General features: G+C 47.3%; 1 protein-coding gene across 3 annotated transcripts in view; it reads left to right on the top strand.

Annotated features, from left to right (window-relative positions):
• The window catches only part of LOC138520717 (glutathione S-transferase Mu 4-like), a 50,610-nt gene extending 33,075 nt beyond the window's left edge, over positions 1-17,535 (top strand). For all 3 annotated transcript variants that reach the window (XM_069632980.1, XM_069632982.1, XM_069632981.1), the window contains exons 5-8: positions 15,136-15,236; positions 15,341-15,436; positions 15,917-16,027; positions 17,364-17,535. In XM_069632980.1, the coding sequence (XP_069489081.1) occupies positions 15,136-15,236; positions 15,341-15,436; positions 15,917-16,027; positions 17,364-17,456 (401 nt within the window). In that variant the 3' untranslated portion in view covers positions 17,457-17,535. The remainder of the gene's footprint in view (positions 1-15,135; positions 15,237-15,340; positions 15,437-15,916; positions 16,028-17,363) is intronic.
• Positions 17,536-17,938: the final 403 nt, after the last annotated feature.

Here is a 17,938-nt window from a genome sequence, read left to right as displayed (position 1 = left end):
ATTGAATGGGTGGTATGGGTTCCTAGTCACTGGGTTAGAATGGGTGATATGGGTTCCTAGTCACTGGGTTAGAGTGTGTGAATGGGTGGTATGGATTCCTAGTCACTGGGTTAGAATGATTGAATGCGTGGTATGGATTCCTAGTCACTGGGTTAGAATGGGTGATATGGGTTCCTAGTCACTGGGTTAGAGTGTGTGAATTTGTGGTATGGATTCCTAGTCACTGGGTTAGAATGATTGAATGGGTGGTATGGATTCCTAGTCACTGGGTTAGAATGGGTGATATGGGTTCCTAGTCACTGGGTTAGAGTGTGTGAATGGGTGGTATGTATTCCTAGTCACTGGGTTAGAATGATTGAATGGGTGGTATGGATTCCTAGTCACTGGGTTAGAATGGGTGATATGGGTTCCCTGTCACTGGGTTGGAGTGTGTGAATTTGTGGTATGGATTCCTAGTCACTGGGTTAGAATGATTGAATGGGTGGTATGGGTTCCTAGTCACTGGGTTAGAATGGGTGATATGGGTTCCTAGTCACTGGGTTAGAGTGTGTGAATGGGTGGTATGGATTCCTAGTCACTGGGTTAGAATGATTGAATGGGTGGTATGGATTCCTAGTCACTGTGTTAGAATGGGTGATATGGGTTCCTAGTCACTGGGTTAGAGTGTGTGAATTTGTGGTATGGATTCCTAGTCAATGGGTTAGAATGATTGAATGGGTGGTATGGATTCCTAGTCACTGGGTTAGAATGGGTGGTATGGGTTCCTAGTCACTGGGTTAGAGTGTGTGAATGGGTGGTATGGATTCCTAGTCACTGGGTTAGAATGATTGAATGGGTGGTATGAGTTCCTAGTCACTGGGTTCGAATGATTGAATGGGTGGTATGGGTTCCTAGTCACTGGGTTAGAATGATTGAATGGGTGGTATGGATTCCTAGTCACTGGGTTAGTGTGTGAATGGGTGGTATGAGTTCCTAGTCACTGCATTAGAAGGATTGAATGGGTGGTATGGGTTCCTAGTCACTGGGTTAGAATGAGTGAATGGGTGGTATGGATTCCTAGTCACTGGGTTAGAATGGGTGGTATGCATTCCTAGTCACTGGGTTAGTGTGTGAATGGGTGGTATGGGTTCCTAGTCACTGGGTTAGAATGATTGAATGGGTGGTATGGGTTCCTAGTCACTGGGTTAGAATGATTGAATGGGTGGTATGGGTTCCTAGTCACTGGGTTAGAATGATTGAATGGGTCGTATGGGTCACTAGTCACTGGGTTAGAATGATTGAATGGGTGGTATGGATTCCTAGTCCCTGGGTTAGAGTGTGTGAATGGGTGGTATGGGTTCCTAGTCACTGGGTTAGAATGATTGAATGGGTGGTATGGATTCCTAGTCACTGGGTTAGAATGAGTGAATGGGTGGTATGGGTTCCTAGTCAATGGGTTAGAAGGATTGAATGGGTGGTATGGGTTCCTAGTCACTGGGTTAGAATGATTGAATGGGTGGTATGGGTTCCTAGTCATTGGGTTAGAATGATTGAATTGGTGGTATGGGTTCCTAGTCACTGGGTTAGTGTGTGAATGGGTGTTATGAGTTCCTAGTCACTGCATTAGAAGGATTGAATGGGTGGTATGGGTTCCTAGTCACTGGGTTAGAATGATTGAATGGGTGGTATGGGTTCCTAGTCACTGGGTTAGAATGATTGAATGGGTGGTATGGGTTCCTAGTCACTGGGTTAGAATGATTGAATGGGTGGTATGGATTCCTAGTCACTGGGTTAGTGTGTGAATGGGTGGTATGGGTTCCTAGTCACTGGGTTAGAATGATTGAATGGGTGGTATGGGTTCCTAGTCATTAGGTTAGAATGATTGAATGGGTGGTATGGGTTCCTAGTCACTGGGTTAGTGTGTGAATGGGTGGTATGAGTTCCTAGTCACTGGGTTAGAATGATTGAATGGGTGGTATGGATTCCTAGTCACTGGGTTAGAATGAGTGAATGGGTGGTATGGGTTCCTAGTCACTGGGTTAGAATGATTGAATGGGTGGTATGGGTTCCTAGTCACTGGGTTAGAATGATTGAATGGGTGGTATGGGTTCCTAGTCACTGGGTTAGAATGATTGAATGGGTGGTATGGGTTCCTAGTCACTGGGTTAGAATGATTGAATGGGTGGTATGGGTTCCTAGTCACTGGGTTAGTGTGTGAACGGGTGGTATGGGTTCCTAGTCACTGGGTTAGAATGATTGAATGGGTGGTATCGGTTCCTAGTCACTGGGTTAGAATGAGTGGTATGGGTTCCTAGTCACTGGGTTAGAATGATTGAATGGGTGGTATGGATTCCTAGTCACTGGGTTAGAATGATTGAATGGGTGGTATGGGTTCCTAGTCACTGGGTTAGAATGGGTGGTATGGGTTCCTAGTCACTGGGTTAGAATGGGTGGTATGGGTTCCTAGTCACTGGGTTAGTGTGTGAACTGGTGGTATGGATTCCTAGTCACTGGGTTAGAATGATTGAATGGGTGGTATGGGTTCCTAGTCACTGGGTTAGTGTGTGAACGGGTGGTATGGGTTCCCAGTCACTGGGTTAGAATGATTGAATGGGTGGTATGAGTTCCTAGTCACTGGGTTAGAATGAGTGGTATGGGTTCCTAGTCACTGGGTTAGAATGATTGAATGGGTGGTATGGATTCCTAGTCACTGGGTTAGAATGATTGAATGGGTGGTATGGGTTCCTAGTCACTGGGTTAGAATGGGTGGTATGGGTTCCTAGTCACTGGGTTAGAATGGGTGGTATGGGTTCCTAGTCACTGGGTTAGTGTGTGAACGGGTGGTATGGATTCCTAATCACTGGGTTAGAATGATTGAATGGGTGGTATGGGTTCCTAGTCACTGGGTTAGTGTGTGAACGGGTGGTATGGATTCCTAGTCACTGGGTTAGAATGATTGAATGGGTGGTATGGGTTCCTAGTCACTGGGTTAGAATGAGTGGTATGGGTTCCTAGTCACTGGGTTAGAATGATTGAATGGATGGTATGGATTCCTAGTCACTGGGTTAGAATGATTGAATGTGTGGTATGGATTCCTAGTCACTGGGTTAGAATGATTGAATGGGTGGTATGGATTCCTAGTCACTGGGTTAGAATGATTGAATGTGTGGTATGGATTCCTAGTCACTGGGTTAGAATGATTAATTGGGTGATATGGGTTCCTAGTCACTGGGTTAGTGTGTGAACGGGTGGTATGGATTCCTAGTCACTGGGTTAGAATGATTGAATGGGTGGTATGGGTTCCTAGTCACTGGGCTAGAATGATTGAATGGGTGGTATGGGTTCCTAGTCACTGGGCTAGAATGATTGAATGGGTGGTATGGGTTCTTAGTCACTGGGTTAGAATAATTGAATGGGTGGTCTGGGTTCCTAGTCACTGGGTTAGAGTGTGAATGGGTGGTATGGGTTCCTAGTCACTGGGTTAGAATGATTGAATGGGTGGTATGGATTCCTAGTCACTGGGTTCAATGATTGAATGGGTGGTATGGGTTCCTAGTCACTGGGTTAGAATGATTGAATGGGTGGTATGGGTTCCTATTCACTGGGTTAGAGTGTGCGACTGGGTGGTATGGATTCCTAGACACTGGGTTAGAATGATTGAATGGGTGGTATGGATTCCTAGTCACTGGGTTAGAATGATTGAATGGGTGGTATGGGTTCCTAGTCCCTGGGTTAGAATGGGTGGTATGGATTCCTAGTCACTGGGTTAGTGTGTGAATGGGTGGTATGGATTCCTAGTCACTGGGTTAGAATGATTGAATGGGTGGTATTGGTTCCTAATCACTGGGTTACAATGAGTGGAATGGATTCCTAGTCACTGGGTTAGAATGATTGAATGGGTGGTATGGTTTCCTAGTCACTGGGTTAGAATGGGTGGTATGGGTTCCTAGTCACTGGGTTAGAATGGGTGGTATGGATTCCTAGTCACTGGGTTACAATGATTGGATGGGTGGTATGGATTCCTAGTCACTGGGTTAGAATGATTGAATGGGTGGTATGGGTTCCTAGTCACTGGGTTACAATGGGTGGTATGGGTTCCTAGTCACTGGGTTAGAATGATTGAATGGGTGGTATGGGTTCCTAGTCACTGGGTTAGAATGGGTGGTATGGGTTCCTAGTCACTGGGTTAGAATGGGTGGTATGGATTCCTAGTCACTGGGTTAGAATGATTGAATGGGTGTTATGGGTTCCTAGTCACTGGGTTAGAATGATTGAATGGGTGGTATGGTTTCCTAGTCACTGGGTTGGAGTGTGTGAATGGGTGGTATGGGTTCCTAGTCACTGGGTTAGAATGGGTGTTATGGGTTCCTAGTCACTGGGTTAGAATGGGTGTTATGGGTTCCTAGTCACTGGGTTAGAATAGGTGGTATGGGTTCCTAGTCACTGGGTTAGAATGGGTGGTATGGGTTCCTAGTCACTGGGTTAGAGTGTGAATGGGTGGTATGGATTCCTAGTCACTGGGTTAGAATGATTGAATGGGTGGTATGGATTCCTAGTCACTGGGTTAGAATGATTAAATGGGTGGTATGGGTTCCTAGTCACTGGGTTAGAATGATTGAATGGGTGGTATGGGTTCCTAGTCACTGGGTTATGAGTGGTATGGGTTCCTAGTCAATGGGTTAGAATGATTGAATGGGTGGTATGGATTCCTAGTCACTGGGTTAGAATGAGTGAATGGGTGGTATGGATTCCTAGTCACTGGGTTAGAATGAGTGAATGGGTGGTATGGATTCCTAGTCACTGGGTTAGTGTGTGAATGGGTGGTATGAGTTCCTAGTCACTGCATTAGAAGGATTGAATGGGTGGTATGGATTCCTAGTCACTGGGTTAGAATGATTGAATGGGTGGTATGGGTGCCTAGTCACTGGGTTAGAATGGGTGGTATGGGTTCCTAGTCACTGGGTTAGAATGGGTTGTATGGATTAATAGTCGCTGGGTTAGAATGATTGAATGGGTGGTATGGATTTCTAGTCACTGGGTTAGAATGGGTGGTATGGATTCCTAGTCACTGGGTTAGAATGATTGAATGGGTGGTATGGGTTCCTAGTCACTGGGTAAGAATGATTGAATGGGTGGTATGGGTTCCTAGTCACTGGGTTAGAATGATTGAATTTGTGGTATGGGTTCCTAGTCACTGGGTTAGAATGTGTGGGTGGTATGGGTTCCTAGTAACTGGGTTAGAATGATTGAATGGGTGGTATGGATTCCTAGTCACTGGGTTAGAATGAGTGTATGGGTGGTATAGGTTCCTAGTCACTACATTAGAATGATTAAATGGGTGGTACGGATTCCTAGTCACTGGATTAGAATGATTGAATGGGTGGTATGAGTTCCTAGTCACTGGGTTAGAATGATTGAATGGGTGGTATGGGTTCCTAGTCACTGGGTTAGAATGGGTGATATGGGTTCCTAGTCACTGGGTTGGAATGGGTGGTATGGGTTCCTAGTCACTGGGTTAGAATGGGTGGTATGGGTTCCTAGTCACTGGGTTAGAATGGGTGGTATGGGTTCCTAGTCACTGGGTTAGAATGATTGAATGGGTGGTATGGATTCCTAGTCACTGGGTTCAATGATTGAATGGGTGGTATGGGTTCCTAGTCACTGGGTTAGAATGATTGAATGGGTGGTATGGGTTCCTAGTCACTGGGTTAGAATGGGTGGTATGGATTCCTAGTCACTGGGTTAGAATGATTGAATGGGTGGTATGGGTTCCTAGTAACTGGGTTAGAATGATTGAATGGGTGGTATGGATTCCTAGTCACTGGGTTAGAATGAGTGGTATGGGTTCCTAGTCACTGCATTCGAATGATTAAATGGGTGGTATGGATTCCTAGTCACTGGGTTAGAATGATTGAATGGGTGGTATGGGTTCCTAGTCACTGGGTTAGAATGGGTGATATGGGTTCCTAGTCACTGGGTTAGAATGGGTGTAATGGGTTCCTAGTCACTGGGTTAGAATGGGTGGTATGGGTTCCTAGTCACTGGGTTAGAATGGGTGGTATGGGTTCCTAGTCACTGGGTTAGGGTGTGTGAATGGGTGGTATGGGTTCCTAGTCACTGGGTTAGAATGGGTGGTATGGGTTCCTAGTCACTGGGTTAGAATGGGTGGTATGGGTTCCTAGTCACTGGGTTAGAGTGTGTGAATGGGTGGTATGGGTTCCTAGTCACTGGGTTAGAATGATTGAATGGGTGGTATGGATTCCTAGTCACTGGGTTAGAATGGGTGGTATGGGTTCCTAGTCACTGGGTTAGAATGGGTGGTATGGGTTCCTAGTCACTGGGTTAGAGTGTGTGAATGGGTGGTATGGGTTCCTAGTCACTGGGTTAGAATGATTGAATGGGTGGTATGGATTCCTAGTCAATGGGTTAGAATGATTGAATGGGTGGTATGGATTCCTAGTCACTGGGTTAGAATGAGTGAATGGGTGGTATGGATTCCTAGTCACTGGGTTAGTGTTTGAATGGGTGGTATGAGTTCCTAGTCACTGCATTAGAAGGATTGAATGGGTGGTATGGGTTCCTAGTCACTGGGTTAGAATGATTGAATGGGTAGTATGGGTTCCTAGTCAATGGGTTAGAATGATTGAATGGGTGGTATGGGTTCCTAGTCACTGGGTTAGAATGATTGAATGGGTGGTATGGGTGCCTAGTCAGTGGGTTAGAATGGGTGGTATGGGTTCCTAGTCACTGGGTTAGAATGGGTTGTATGGATTACTAGTCAATGGGTTAGAATGATTGAATGGGTGGTATGGGTTCCTAGTCACTGGGTTAGAATGGGTGGTATGGATTCCTAGTCACTGGGTTAGAATGATTGAATGGGTGGTATGGGTTCCTAGTCACTGGGTAAGAATGATTGAATGGGTGGTATGGGTTCCTAGTCACTGGGTTAGAATGTGTGGGTGGTATGGGTTCCTAGTCACTGGGTTAGAATGATTGAATGGGTGGTATGGGTTCCTAGTAACTGGGTTAGAATGATTGAATGGGTGGTATGGATTGCTAGTCACTGGGTTAGAATGAGTGAATGGGTGGTATAGGTTCCTAGTCACTACATTAGAATGATTAAATGGGTGGTATGGATTCCTAGTCACTGGGTTAGAATGATTGAATGGGTGGTTTGGGTTCCTAGTCACTGGGTTAGAATGATTGAATGGGTGGTATGGGTTCCTAGTCACTGGGTTAGAATGGGTGATATGGGTTCCTGGTCACTGGGTTAGAATGGGTGTTATGGGTTCCTAGTCACTGGGTTAGAATGGGCGGTATGGGTTCCTAGTCACTGGGTTAGAATGGGCGGTATGGGTTCCTAGTCACTGGGTTAGAATGGGTGATATGGGTTCCTAGTCACTGGGTTAGAATGGGTGGTATGGGTTCCTAGTCACTGGGTTAGAATGATTGAATGGGTGGTATGGATTCCTAGTCACTGGGTTAGAATGATTGAATGGGTGGTATGGATTCCTAGTCACTGGGTTAGAATGATTGAATGGGTGGTATGGATTCCTAGTCACTGGGTTCAATGATTGAATGGGTGGTATGGGTTCCTAGTCACTGGGTTAGTGTGTGAATGGGTGGTATGAGTTCCTAGTCACTGCATTAGAAGGATTGAATGGGTGGTTTGGGTTCCTAGTCACTGGGTTAGAATGATTGAATGGGTGGTATGGGTTCCTAGTCACTGGGTTAGAATGGGTGATATGGGTTCCTAGTCACTGGGTTAGAATGGGTGGTATGGGTTCCTAGTCACTGGGTTAGAATGATTGAATGGGTGGTTTGGGTTCCTAGTCACTGGGTTAGAATGATTGAATGGGTGGTATGGATTCCTAGTCACTGGGTTCAATGATTGAATGGGTGGTATGGGTTCCTAGTCACTGGGTTAGTGTGTGAATGGGTGGTATGAGTTCCTAGTCACTACATTAGAATGATTAAATGGGTGGTATGGATTCCTAGTCACTGGGTTAGAATGATTGAATGGGTGGTTTGGGTTCCTAGTCACTGGGTTAGAATGATTGAATGGGTGGTATGGGTTCCTAGTCACTGGGTTAGAATGGGTGATATGGGTTCCTGGTCACTGGGTTAGAATGGGTGTTATGGGTTCCTAGTCACTGGGTTAGAATGGGCAGTATGGGTTCCTAGTCACTGGGTTAGAATGGGTGATATGGGTTCCTAGTCACTGGGTTAGAATGGGTGGTATGGGTTCCTAGTCACTGGGTTAGAATGATTGAATGGGTGGTATGGATTCCTAGTCACTGGGTTAGAATGATTGAATGGGTGGTATGGATTCCTAGTCACTGGGTTAGAATGATTGAATGGGTGGTATGGATTCCTAGTCACTGGGTTCAATGATTGAATGGGTGGTATGGGTTCCTAGTCACTGGGTTAGTGTGTGAATGGGTGGTATGAGTTCCTAGTCACTGCATTAGAAGGATTGAATGGGTGGTATGGGTTCCTAGTCACTGGGTTAGAATGGGTGGTATGGATTACTAGTCACTGGGTTAGAATGATTGAATGGGTGATATGGGTTCCTAGTCACTGGGTTAGAATGGTTGGTATGGGTTCCTAGTCACTGGGTTAGAATGGGTGGTATGGGTTCCTAGTCACTGGGTTAGAGTGTGTGAATGGGTGGTATGGATTCCTAGTCACTGCATTAGAAGGATTGAATGGGTGGTATGGGTTCCTAGTCACTGGGTTAGAATGAGTGAATGGGTGGTATGGATTCCTAGTCACTGAGTTAGAATGAGTGAATGGGTGGTATGGATTCCTAGTCACTGGGTTAGTGTGTGAATGGGTGGTATGGGTTCCTAGTCACTGGGTAAGAATGATTGAATGGGTGGTATGGGTTCCTAGTCACTGGGTTAGAATGTGTGGGTGGTATGGGTTCCTAGTCACTGGGTTAGAATGATTGAATGGGTGGTATGGGTTCCTAGTAACTGGGTTAGAATGATTTAATGGGTGGTATGGATTCCTAGTCACTGGGTTAGAATGAGTGTATGGGTGGTATAGGTTCCTAGTCACTACATTAGAATGATTAAATGGGTGGTATGGATTCCTAGTCACTGGGTTAGAATGATTGAATGGGTGGTATGAGTTCCTAGTCACTGGGTTAGAATGATTGAATGGGTGGTATGGGTTCCTAGTCACTGGGTTAGAATGGGTGATATGTGTTCCTAGTCACTGGGTTAGAATGGGTGTTATGGGTTCCTAGTCACTGGGTTAGAATGGGTGGTATGGGTTCCTAGTCACTGGGTTAGAATGGGTGGTATGGGTACCTAGTCACTGGGTTAGAATGGGTGGTATGGGTTCCTAGTCACTGGGTTAGAGTGTGTGAATGGGTGGTATGGATTCCTAGTCACTGGGTTAGAATGATTGAATGTTTGGTATGGATTCCTAGTCACTGGGTTCAATGATTGAATGGGTGGTATGGGTTCCTAGTCACTGGGTTAGAATGATTGAATGGGTGGTATGGGTTCCTAGTCACTGGGTTAGAATGGGTGGTATGGGTTCCTAGTCACTGCATTCGAATGATTAAATGGGTGGTATGGATTCCTAGTCACTGGGTTAGAATGATTGAATGGGTGGTATGGGTTCCTAGTCACTGGGTTAGAATGGGTGATATGGGTTCCTAGTCACTGGGTTAGAATGGGTGTTATGGGTTCCTAGTCACTGGGTTAGAATGGGTGGTATGGGTTCCTAGTCACTGGGTTAGAATGGGTGGTATGGGTTCCTAGTCACTGGGTTAGAGTGTGTGAATGGGTGGTATGGGTGCCTAGTCACTGGGTTAGAATGGGTGGTATGGGTTCCTAGTCACTGGGTTAGTATGGGTGGTATGGGTTCCTAGTCACCGGGTTAGAGTGTGAATGGGTGGTATGGGTTCCTAGTCACTGGGTTATGAGTGGTATGGGTTCCTAGTCACTGGGTTAGAGTGTGTGAATGGGTGGTATGGATTCCTAGTCAATGGGTTAGAATGATTGAATGGGTGGTATGGATTCCTAGTCACTGGGTTAGAATGAGTGAATGGGTGGTATGGATTCCTAGTCACTGGGTTAGAATGAGTGAATGGGTGGTATGGATTCCTAGTCACTGGGTTAGTGTGTGAATGGGTGGTATGAGTTCCTAGTCACTGCATTAGAAGGATTGAATGGGTGGTATGGGTTCCTAGTCACTGGGTTAGAATGATTGAATGGGTGGTATGGGTTCCTAGTCAATGGGTTAGAATTATTGAATGGGTGGTATGGGTTCCTAGTCAATGGGTTAGAATGATTGAATGGGTGGTACAGGTTCCTAGTCACTGGGTTAGTGTGTGAATGGGTGGTATGGGTTCCTAGTCACTGGGTTAGAAAGATTGAATGGGTGGTATGGGTGCCTAGTCACTGGGTTAGAATGGGTGGTATGGGTTCCTAGTCACTGGGTTAGAATGGTTGAATGGGTGGTATGGGTTCCTAGTCACTGGGTTAGAATGGGTGGTATGGGTTCCTAGTCACTGGGTAAGAATGATTGAATGGGTGGTATGGGTTCCTAGTAACTGGGTTAGAATGATTGAATGGGTGGTATGATTGCTAGTCACTGGGTTAGAATGAGTGAATGGGTGGTATAGGTTCCTAGTCACTACATTAGAATGATTAAATGGGTGGTATGGATTCCTAGTCACTGGGTTAGAATGATTGAATGGGTGGTATGGGTTCCTAGTCACTGGGTTAGAATGATTGAATGGGTGGTATGGGTTCCTAGTCACTGGGTTAGAATGGGTGATATGGGTTCCTAGTCACTGGGTTAGAATGGGTGGTATGGTGGTATGGGTTCCTAGTCACTGGGTTAGAATGGGTAATATGGGTTCCTAGTCACTGGGTTAGAATGGGTGGTATGGGTTCCTAGTCACTGGGTTAGAATGGGTGGTATGGGTTCCTAGTCACTGGGTTAGAGTTTGTGAATGGGTGGTATGGATTCCTAGTCACAGGGTTAGAATGATTGAATGGGTGGTATGGATTCCTAGTCATTGGGTTCAATGATTGAATGGGTGGTATGGGTTCCTAGTCACTGGGTTAGTGTGTGAATGGGTGGTATGAGTTCCTAGTCACTGGGTTAGAATGATTGAATAGGTGGTATGGGTTCCTAGTCACTGGGTTAGAATGGGTGGTATGGGTTCCCAGTCACTGGGTTAGAATGGGTTGTACGGATTCCTAGTCACTGGGTTAGAATGATTGAATGGGTGGTATGGGTGCCTAGTCACTGGGTTAGAATGGGTGGTATGGGTTCCTAGTCACTGGGTTAGAATGGGTTGTACGGATTCCTAGTCACTGGGTTCAATGATTGAATGGGTGGTATGGGTTCCTAGTCACTGGGTTAGTGTGTGAATGGGTGGTATGAGTTCCTAGTCACTGGGTTAGAATGATTGAATAGGTGGTATGGGTTCCTAGTCACTGGGTTAGAATGGGTGGTATGGGTTCCCAGTCACTGGGTTAGAATGGGTTGTACGGATTCCTAGTCACTGGGTTAGAATGATTGAATGGGTGGTATGGGTGCCTAGTCACTGGGTTAGAATGGGTGGTATGGGTTCCTAGTCACTGGGTTAGAATGGTTGAATGGGTGGTATGGGTTCCTAGTCACTGTATTAGAATGATTGAATGGGTGGTATGGGTTCCTAGTCACTGGGTTAGAATGTGTGGGTGGTATGGGTTCCTAGTCACTGGGTTAGAATGATTGAATGGGTGGTATGGGTTCCTAGTAACTGGGTTAGAATGATTGAATGGGTGGTATGGATTCCTAGTCACTGGGTTAGAATGAGTGAATGGGTGGTATGGGTTCCTAGTCACTGCATTGGAATGATTAAATGGGTGGTATGGATTCCTAGTCACTGGGTTAGAATGATTGAATGGGTGGTATGGGTTCCTAGTCACTGGGTTAGAATGGGTGATATGGGTTCCTAGTCACTGGGTTAGAGTGTGTGAATGGGTGGTATGGATTCCTAGTCACTGGGTTAGAATGATTGAATGGGTGGTATGGATTCCTAGTCACTGGGTTAGAATGGGTGATATGGGTTCCTAGTCACTGGGTTAGAGTGTGTGAATTTGTGGTATGGATTCCTAGTCACTGGGTTAGAATGATTGAATGGGTGGTATGGATTCCTAGTCACTGGGTTAGAATGGGTGATATGGGTTCCTAGTCACTGGGTTAGAGTGTGTGAATGGGTGGTATGTATTCCTAGTCACTGGGTTAGAATGATTGAATGGGTGGTATGGATTCCTAGTCACTGGGTTAGAATGGGTGATATGGGTTCCTAGTCACTGGGTTGGAGTGTGTGAATTTGTGGTATGGATTCCTAGTCACTGGGTTAGAATGATTGAATGGGTGGTATGGGTTCCTAGTCACTGGGTTAGAATGGGTGATATGGGTTCCTAGTCACTGGGTTAGAGTGTGTGAATGGGTGGTATGGATTCCTAGTCACTGGGTTAGAATGATTGAATGGGTGGTATGGATTCCTAGTCACTGTGTTAGAATGGGTGATATGGGTTCCTAGTCACTGGGTTAGAGTGTGTGAATTTGTGGTATGGATTCCTAGTCAATGGGTTAGAATGATTGAATGGGTGGTATGGATTCCTAGTCACTGGGTTAGAATGGGTGGTATGGGTTCCTAGTCACTGGGTTAGAGTGTGTGAATGGGTGGTATGGATTCCTAGTCACTGGGTTAGAATGATTGAATGGGTGGTATGAGTTCCTAGTCACTGGGTTCGAATGATTGAATGGGTGGTATGGGTTCCTAGTCACTGGGTTAGAATGATTGAATGGGTGGTATGGATTCCTAGTCACTGGGTTAGTGTGTGAATGGGTGGTATGAGTTCCTAGTCACTGCATTAGAAGGATTGAATGGGTGGTATGGGTTCCTAGTCACTGGGTTAGAATGAGTGAATGGGTGGTATGGATTCCTAGTCACTGGGTTAGAATGGGTGGTATGGATTCCTAGTCACTGGGTTAGTGTGTGAATGGGTGGTATGGGTTCCTAGTTACTGGGTTAGAATGATTGAATGGGTGGTATGAGTTCCTAGTCACTGGGTTAGAATGATTGAATGGGTGGTATGGGTTCCTAGTCACTGGGTTAGAATGATTGAATGGGTCGTATGGGTCACTAGTCACTGGGTTAGAATGATTGAATGGGTGGTATGGATTCCTAGTCCCTGGGTTAGAGTGTGTGAATGGGTGGTATGGGTTCCTAGTCACTGGGTTAGAATGATTGAATGGGTGGTATGGATTCCTAGTCACTGGGTTAGAATGAGTGAATGGGTGGTATGGGTTCCTAGTCAATGGGTTAGAAGGATTGAATGGGTGGTATGGGTTCCTAGTCACTGGGTTAGAATGATTGAATGGGTGGTATGGGTTCCTAGTCATTGGGTTAGAATGATTGAATTGGTGGTATGGGTTCCTAGTCACTGGGTTAGTGTGTGAATGGGTGTTATGAGTTCCTAGTCACTGCATTAGAAGGATTGAATGGGTGGTATGGGTTCCTAGTCACTGGGTTAGAATGATTGAATGGGTGGTATGGGTTCCTAGTCACTGGGTTAGAATGATTGAATGGGTGGTATGGGTTCCTAGTCACTGGGTTAGAATGATTGAATGGGTGGTATGGATTCCTAGTCACTGGGTTAGTGTGTGAATGGGTGGTATGGGTTCCTAGTCACTGGGTTAGAATGATTGAATGGGTGGTATGGGTTCCTAGTCATTGGGTTAGAATGATTGAATGGGTGGTATGGGTTCCTAGTCACTGGGTTAGTGTGTGAATGGGTGGTATGAGTTCCTAGTCACTGGGTTAGAATGATTGAATGGGTGGTATGGATTCCTAGTCACTGGGTTAGAATGAGTGAATGGGTGGTATGGGTTCCTAGTCACTGGGTTAGAATGATTGAATGGGTGGTATGGGTTCCTAGTCACTGGGTTAGAATGATTGAATGGGTGGTATGGGTTCCTAGTCACTGGGTTAGAATGATTGAATGGGTGGTATGGGTTCCTAGTCACTGGGTTAGAATGATTGAATGGGTGGTATGGGTTCCTAGTCACTGGGTTAGAATGATTGAATGGGTGGTATGGGTTCCTAGTCACTGGGTTAGAATGATTGAATGGGTGGTATGGGTTCCTAGTCACTGGGTTAGTGTGTGAATGGGTTTTATGGGTTCCTAGTCACTGGGTTAGAATGATTGAATGGGTGGTATGGGTTCCTAGTCACTGGGTTAGAATGATTGAATGGGTGGTATGGGTTCCTAGTCACTGAGTTAGAATGAGTGAATGGGCGGTTCTAGGTCCTAGTCGCTGGCTTAGTTTGAGGGGGAAGGTCAGTTGAACTAGTATGTAGTTTCTGTCCCTGGGTGGGGGTTGGGGGGTGTACACCGACCTGTCTCATTGTCTTTGGTGTTAGTGGCTGTTCGTCCCCTGAAGCAGCAAAGCGCAAGGACCCTGTGATGACGTGTGCCAGTTTAATCAACTGGTTCAAGAGTCGCATCTTTGCAGCCCCCCTGATGGGTCACATGGTCTCGTCCAATGTGGAGAACCTTGGGGAGGAAGTTCAAGAGTTTGGAGGCTGGTTGGAAGAATGAGGATTCGTCCGCTTGGGTTTAGTGAAGTCTGCACTCTGGTCAGTGGATTGGGCGAGTCCTGGGCTTTTCAGGGTCTGATTTTTCTCCCCCCCCCCTCACTCCCCCCAAATGTGTACCGTTTGGCTGCAATCCAGCCCTGTATTAGAATTATGTAGTATTTAGCCTTTCTTGACGTAAGCTGCTGGAGGAAGTCTACAAGACCTCTCCCCTCTGGAGCCCCAGAAACCTGACCTCATATAATGGTGGTAGTGATGCACTGTTTGACCCAGGAATTGATTGCTACTGGCTGCCCCCCCGTACCTTCTCCTGTGATCATTGACCTTCTCTTGTGCACATGTGGCAAGTCTGAACTGTTAAGCATGGTCCTGGTTACACATATTACTGAACCCACTGTGCTTGCAAACCCTTGTCTTGGAAAGTCTCCTTTATACCCCCCGACCCCCCCCCACCTAACTCTCTAGTTGCCATGGAGGATTAATTTGCAGACTCTTGCATCAGCCTGTTCATGCCCCCCCCCTCCCCCTTGCAGGTGGTGACAGTGAGGAGGAGAGGACCAGGGTGGACCTGCTTGAGGGCCAGGTCATGGACTTCAGACGGGAGCTCACAACTATTGCATATAAGCCTGATTTCGTAAGTTCTGGGGAAGAGTGTGGGTTGGGCAGTGCAGGGGCTCGGAGGGGGCTTTGTGATGGCCTCGCACACCTTGACTTCACTGCTCCCCTTCCTCTCTGCAGGAGACCCTCAAGGGTCCACTTCTGGAGAAACTCCCAGACAAATTGAAGCTGTTTTCTGAGTTCCTGGGCGAGCGGAAATGGTTTGCTGGAGAGAAGGTATTTGGCTTTCCATTTTGCTGGAGTGATTCCTCGTTCCCTTGTTGGTTTAAGTTGGCATTTTTGTTCGGTGGGTGGTCTCGAGGGCATGGCCCTCTTGGATGGGAGGCAGAAGGGGGCTACTTTTCTGTCCACTGCTTCCCTGGGCATCTGATGGGTTGGTTGAGGGAAGCGGTGGTGGCAGTAGGCGGCGGTACAAGTGATGTCTCTCCCAGTAGGTGTCTTGTGCCCAGAGTGGCTGCTTCTGCTCGCCTATTCACTGGCTGGGTAGAGGGTCTCTCAAAGGTGGGGGGGGGACTTCGTTTCTATAGTTGCCGCAGAGTTCGGGAGGGGAAGAGGGGGTCCGCTTTGATTCCCTGGTAGGTACCAGAGATGCCCTCACATGTGGAGAGGCGGGGGGCTGCCAGGCTTTTAGCACAATCTACTCTTGGGGTGCTTTCCATTGCTTGGTTAATGATGCTGTGACCATCTTTCCTTCAGATCACGTTTGCAGACTTCCTCATGTATGACATCCTGGACCAGCATCGCATGTTGGAACCTACATGTCTGGAGTCCTTTTCCAATCTCCAGGCTTTTCTGCAGCAGTTTGAGGTAATCTCAGCTTGCCACATATCCACTGATTTCTTGCCCATCCTTGTTTCTATTGCAGCGTCCTTCCTATGACCAGGTGTGTGTGAGTTGGCATTGCCCGCTGCTCAGGCTTTTTGACCATTATCTGGAGTCCCCGACCCCTTCACCTACTAATTCCCACCCATTTACCTATTGGATGGCCTTGTAGAATGGTGCCTTTACTCTGCTCCTGGCCGGCGTGTTACGGTCCATTTCCCAGTGTAGCCCCCCTGGTACCTCCAATGTAGAGCCATGTCCTCTGCACTCGCTCTGAGCAGTGTGGTTTTGCTGAAGTCCACTGATTGGCCCTCAATCTGTATCTTACCCTACACTGCCAGAAAGGCCGGAAGTGAAGGCTGTTCTAGCTTCTCCTGGTTGCAGGTGCACCCTGCAGAGTTTGACCTCTGCCTGCTGTTCTGGCTTCACTTGGTTGCAGGTGAATCCTGCACAGTTTGACCTATGCCTGCTGTTCTGGCTTCACTTGGTTGCAGGTGCACCCTGCAGAGTTTGACCTCTGACTGCTGTTCTGGCTTCTCCCGGTTGCAGGTGCACCCTGCAGTTTTACCTCTGCCTGCTGTTCTGGCTTTCTCCTGGTTGGAGGTGTCCTGCAGACTTTGACCTCTGCCTGCTGTTCTGGCTTTCTCCTGGTTGCAGGTGCACCCTGCAGAGTTTGACCTCGCCCTGCTGTTCTGGCTTCCCCTGGTTGCAGGTGCACCCTGCAGATTTTGACCTCTGCCTGCTGTTCTGGCTTTCTCCTGGTTGCAGGTGCACCCTGCAGTTTGACCTCGCCCTGCTGTTCTGGCTTTCTCCTGGTTGGAGGTGTCCTGCAGACTTTGACCTCTGCCTGCTGTTCTAGCTTCTCCTGGTTGCAGGTGCACCCTGCAGAGTTTGACCTCTGCCTGCTGTTCTGGCTTTCTCCTGGTTGCAGGTGCACCCTTCAGAGTTTGACCTCGCCCTGCTGTTCTGGCTTCCCCTGGTTGCAGGTGCACCCTGCAGAGTTTGACCTCTGCCTGCTGATCTGGCTTCTTCTGGTTGCAGGTGCACCCTGCAGAGTTTGACCTCTGCCTGCTGTTCTGGCTTTCTCCTGGTTGCAGGTGCACCCTGCAGAGTTTGACCTCGCCCTGCTGTTCTGGCTTCCCCTGGTTGCAGGTGCACCCTGCAGAGTTTGACCTCTGCCTGCTGTTCTGGCTTTCTCCTGGTTGGAGGTGCACCCTGCACAGTTTGAACTCTGCCTGCTGTTTGCCCCTGAGCTTTGCTTTGTAGCTTCTCACGCTAGGCTCTTTTTTTTTTTTTTTTTTTTTTTTTTTATTTTATACAGGCCTTGGAGAAGATCGATGCCTACATGAAATCCAGCCGCTTCATGAAGACTCCCATCAACAACAGGATGGCAAAATGGGGCAGTGAGAAGTAGAACCCGTGGGGGGTGATGCAGCGGGCCTTGGTAGTTGCAGGAGTGTTTGCTCTGGTACAAATAAAATGTTCACAATAAATGCATTTGTTTCTTGTTTGAGTGCACGGTTATCCAACAGCACCAGACATCTCTTGGCGGAGGACGCATCTGATGCCAGGGAGGTAAGAGCCAGTTGGGCCACAACCCACGCATGAAAAGATACATTGGCCAACTTACCAGCACGTGGGAGGGTCCTGGGCAAGTGAAAGGCACAAGTGACTGGTCTTGGGGGGGGGGGGGAGGGGGAGTTGGAGTGGGCCGTTGGCCTGTGGGAGGTTCCTGGTCAAGCTAAAGGCTAAAGTGACTGGTCTTGGGGCCAGCGGGCAGCTGGCCCATGAGGGTCCCGAAGTGGGCAAGTTGTGGCAGGTCAGAAGGACTCAGACTCTGAGGACAGTTTACTAAGCTTTTTTTTAAATGATGGGGAACGTTATCACTACAGGGTG

This window comes from Ambystoma mexicanum, chromosome 13 (assembly GCF_040938575.1).
Source record: "Ambystoma mexicanum isolate Mex_15411 chromosome 13, UKY_AmexF1_1, whole genome shotgun sequence".
In the NCBI taxonomy this organism is placed as follows: domain Eukaryota; kingdom Metazoa; phylum Chordata; class Amphibia; order Caudata; family Ambystomatidae; genus Ambystoma; species Ambystoma mexicanum.
Note: the sequence above shows the minus strand (reverse complement) of the source record. Positions and strands in the feature narration are given on the sequence as shown.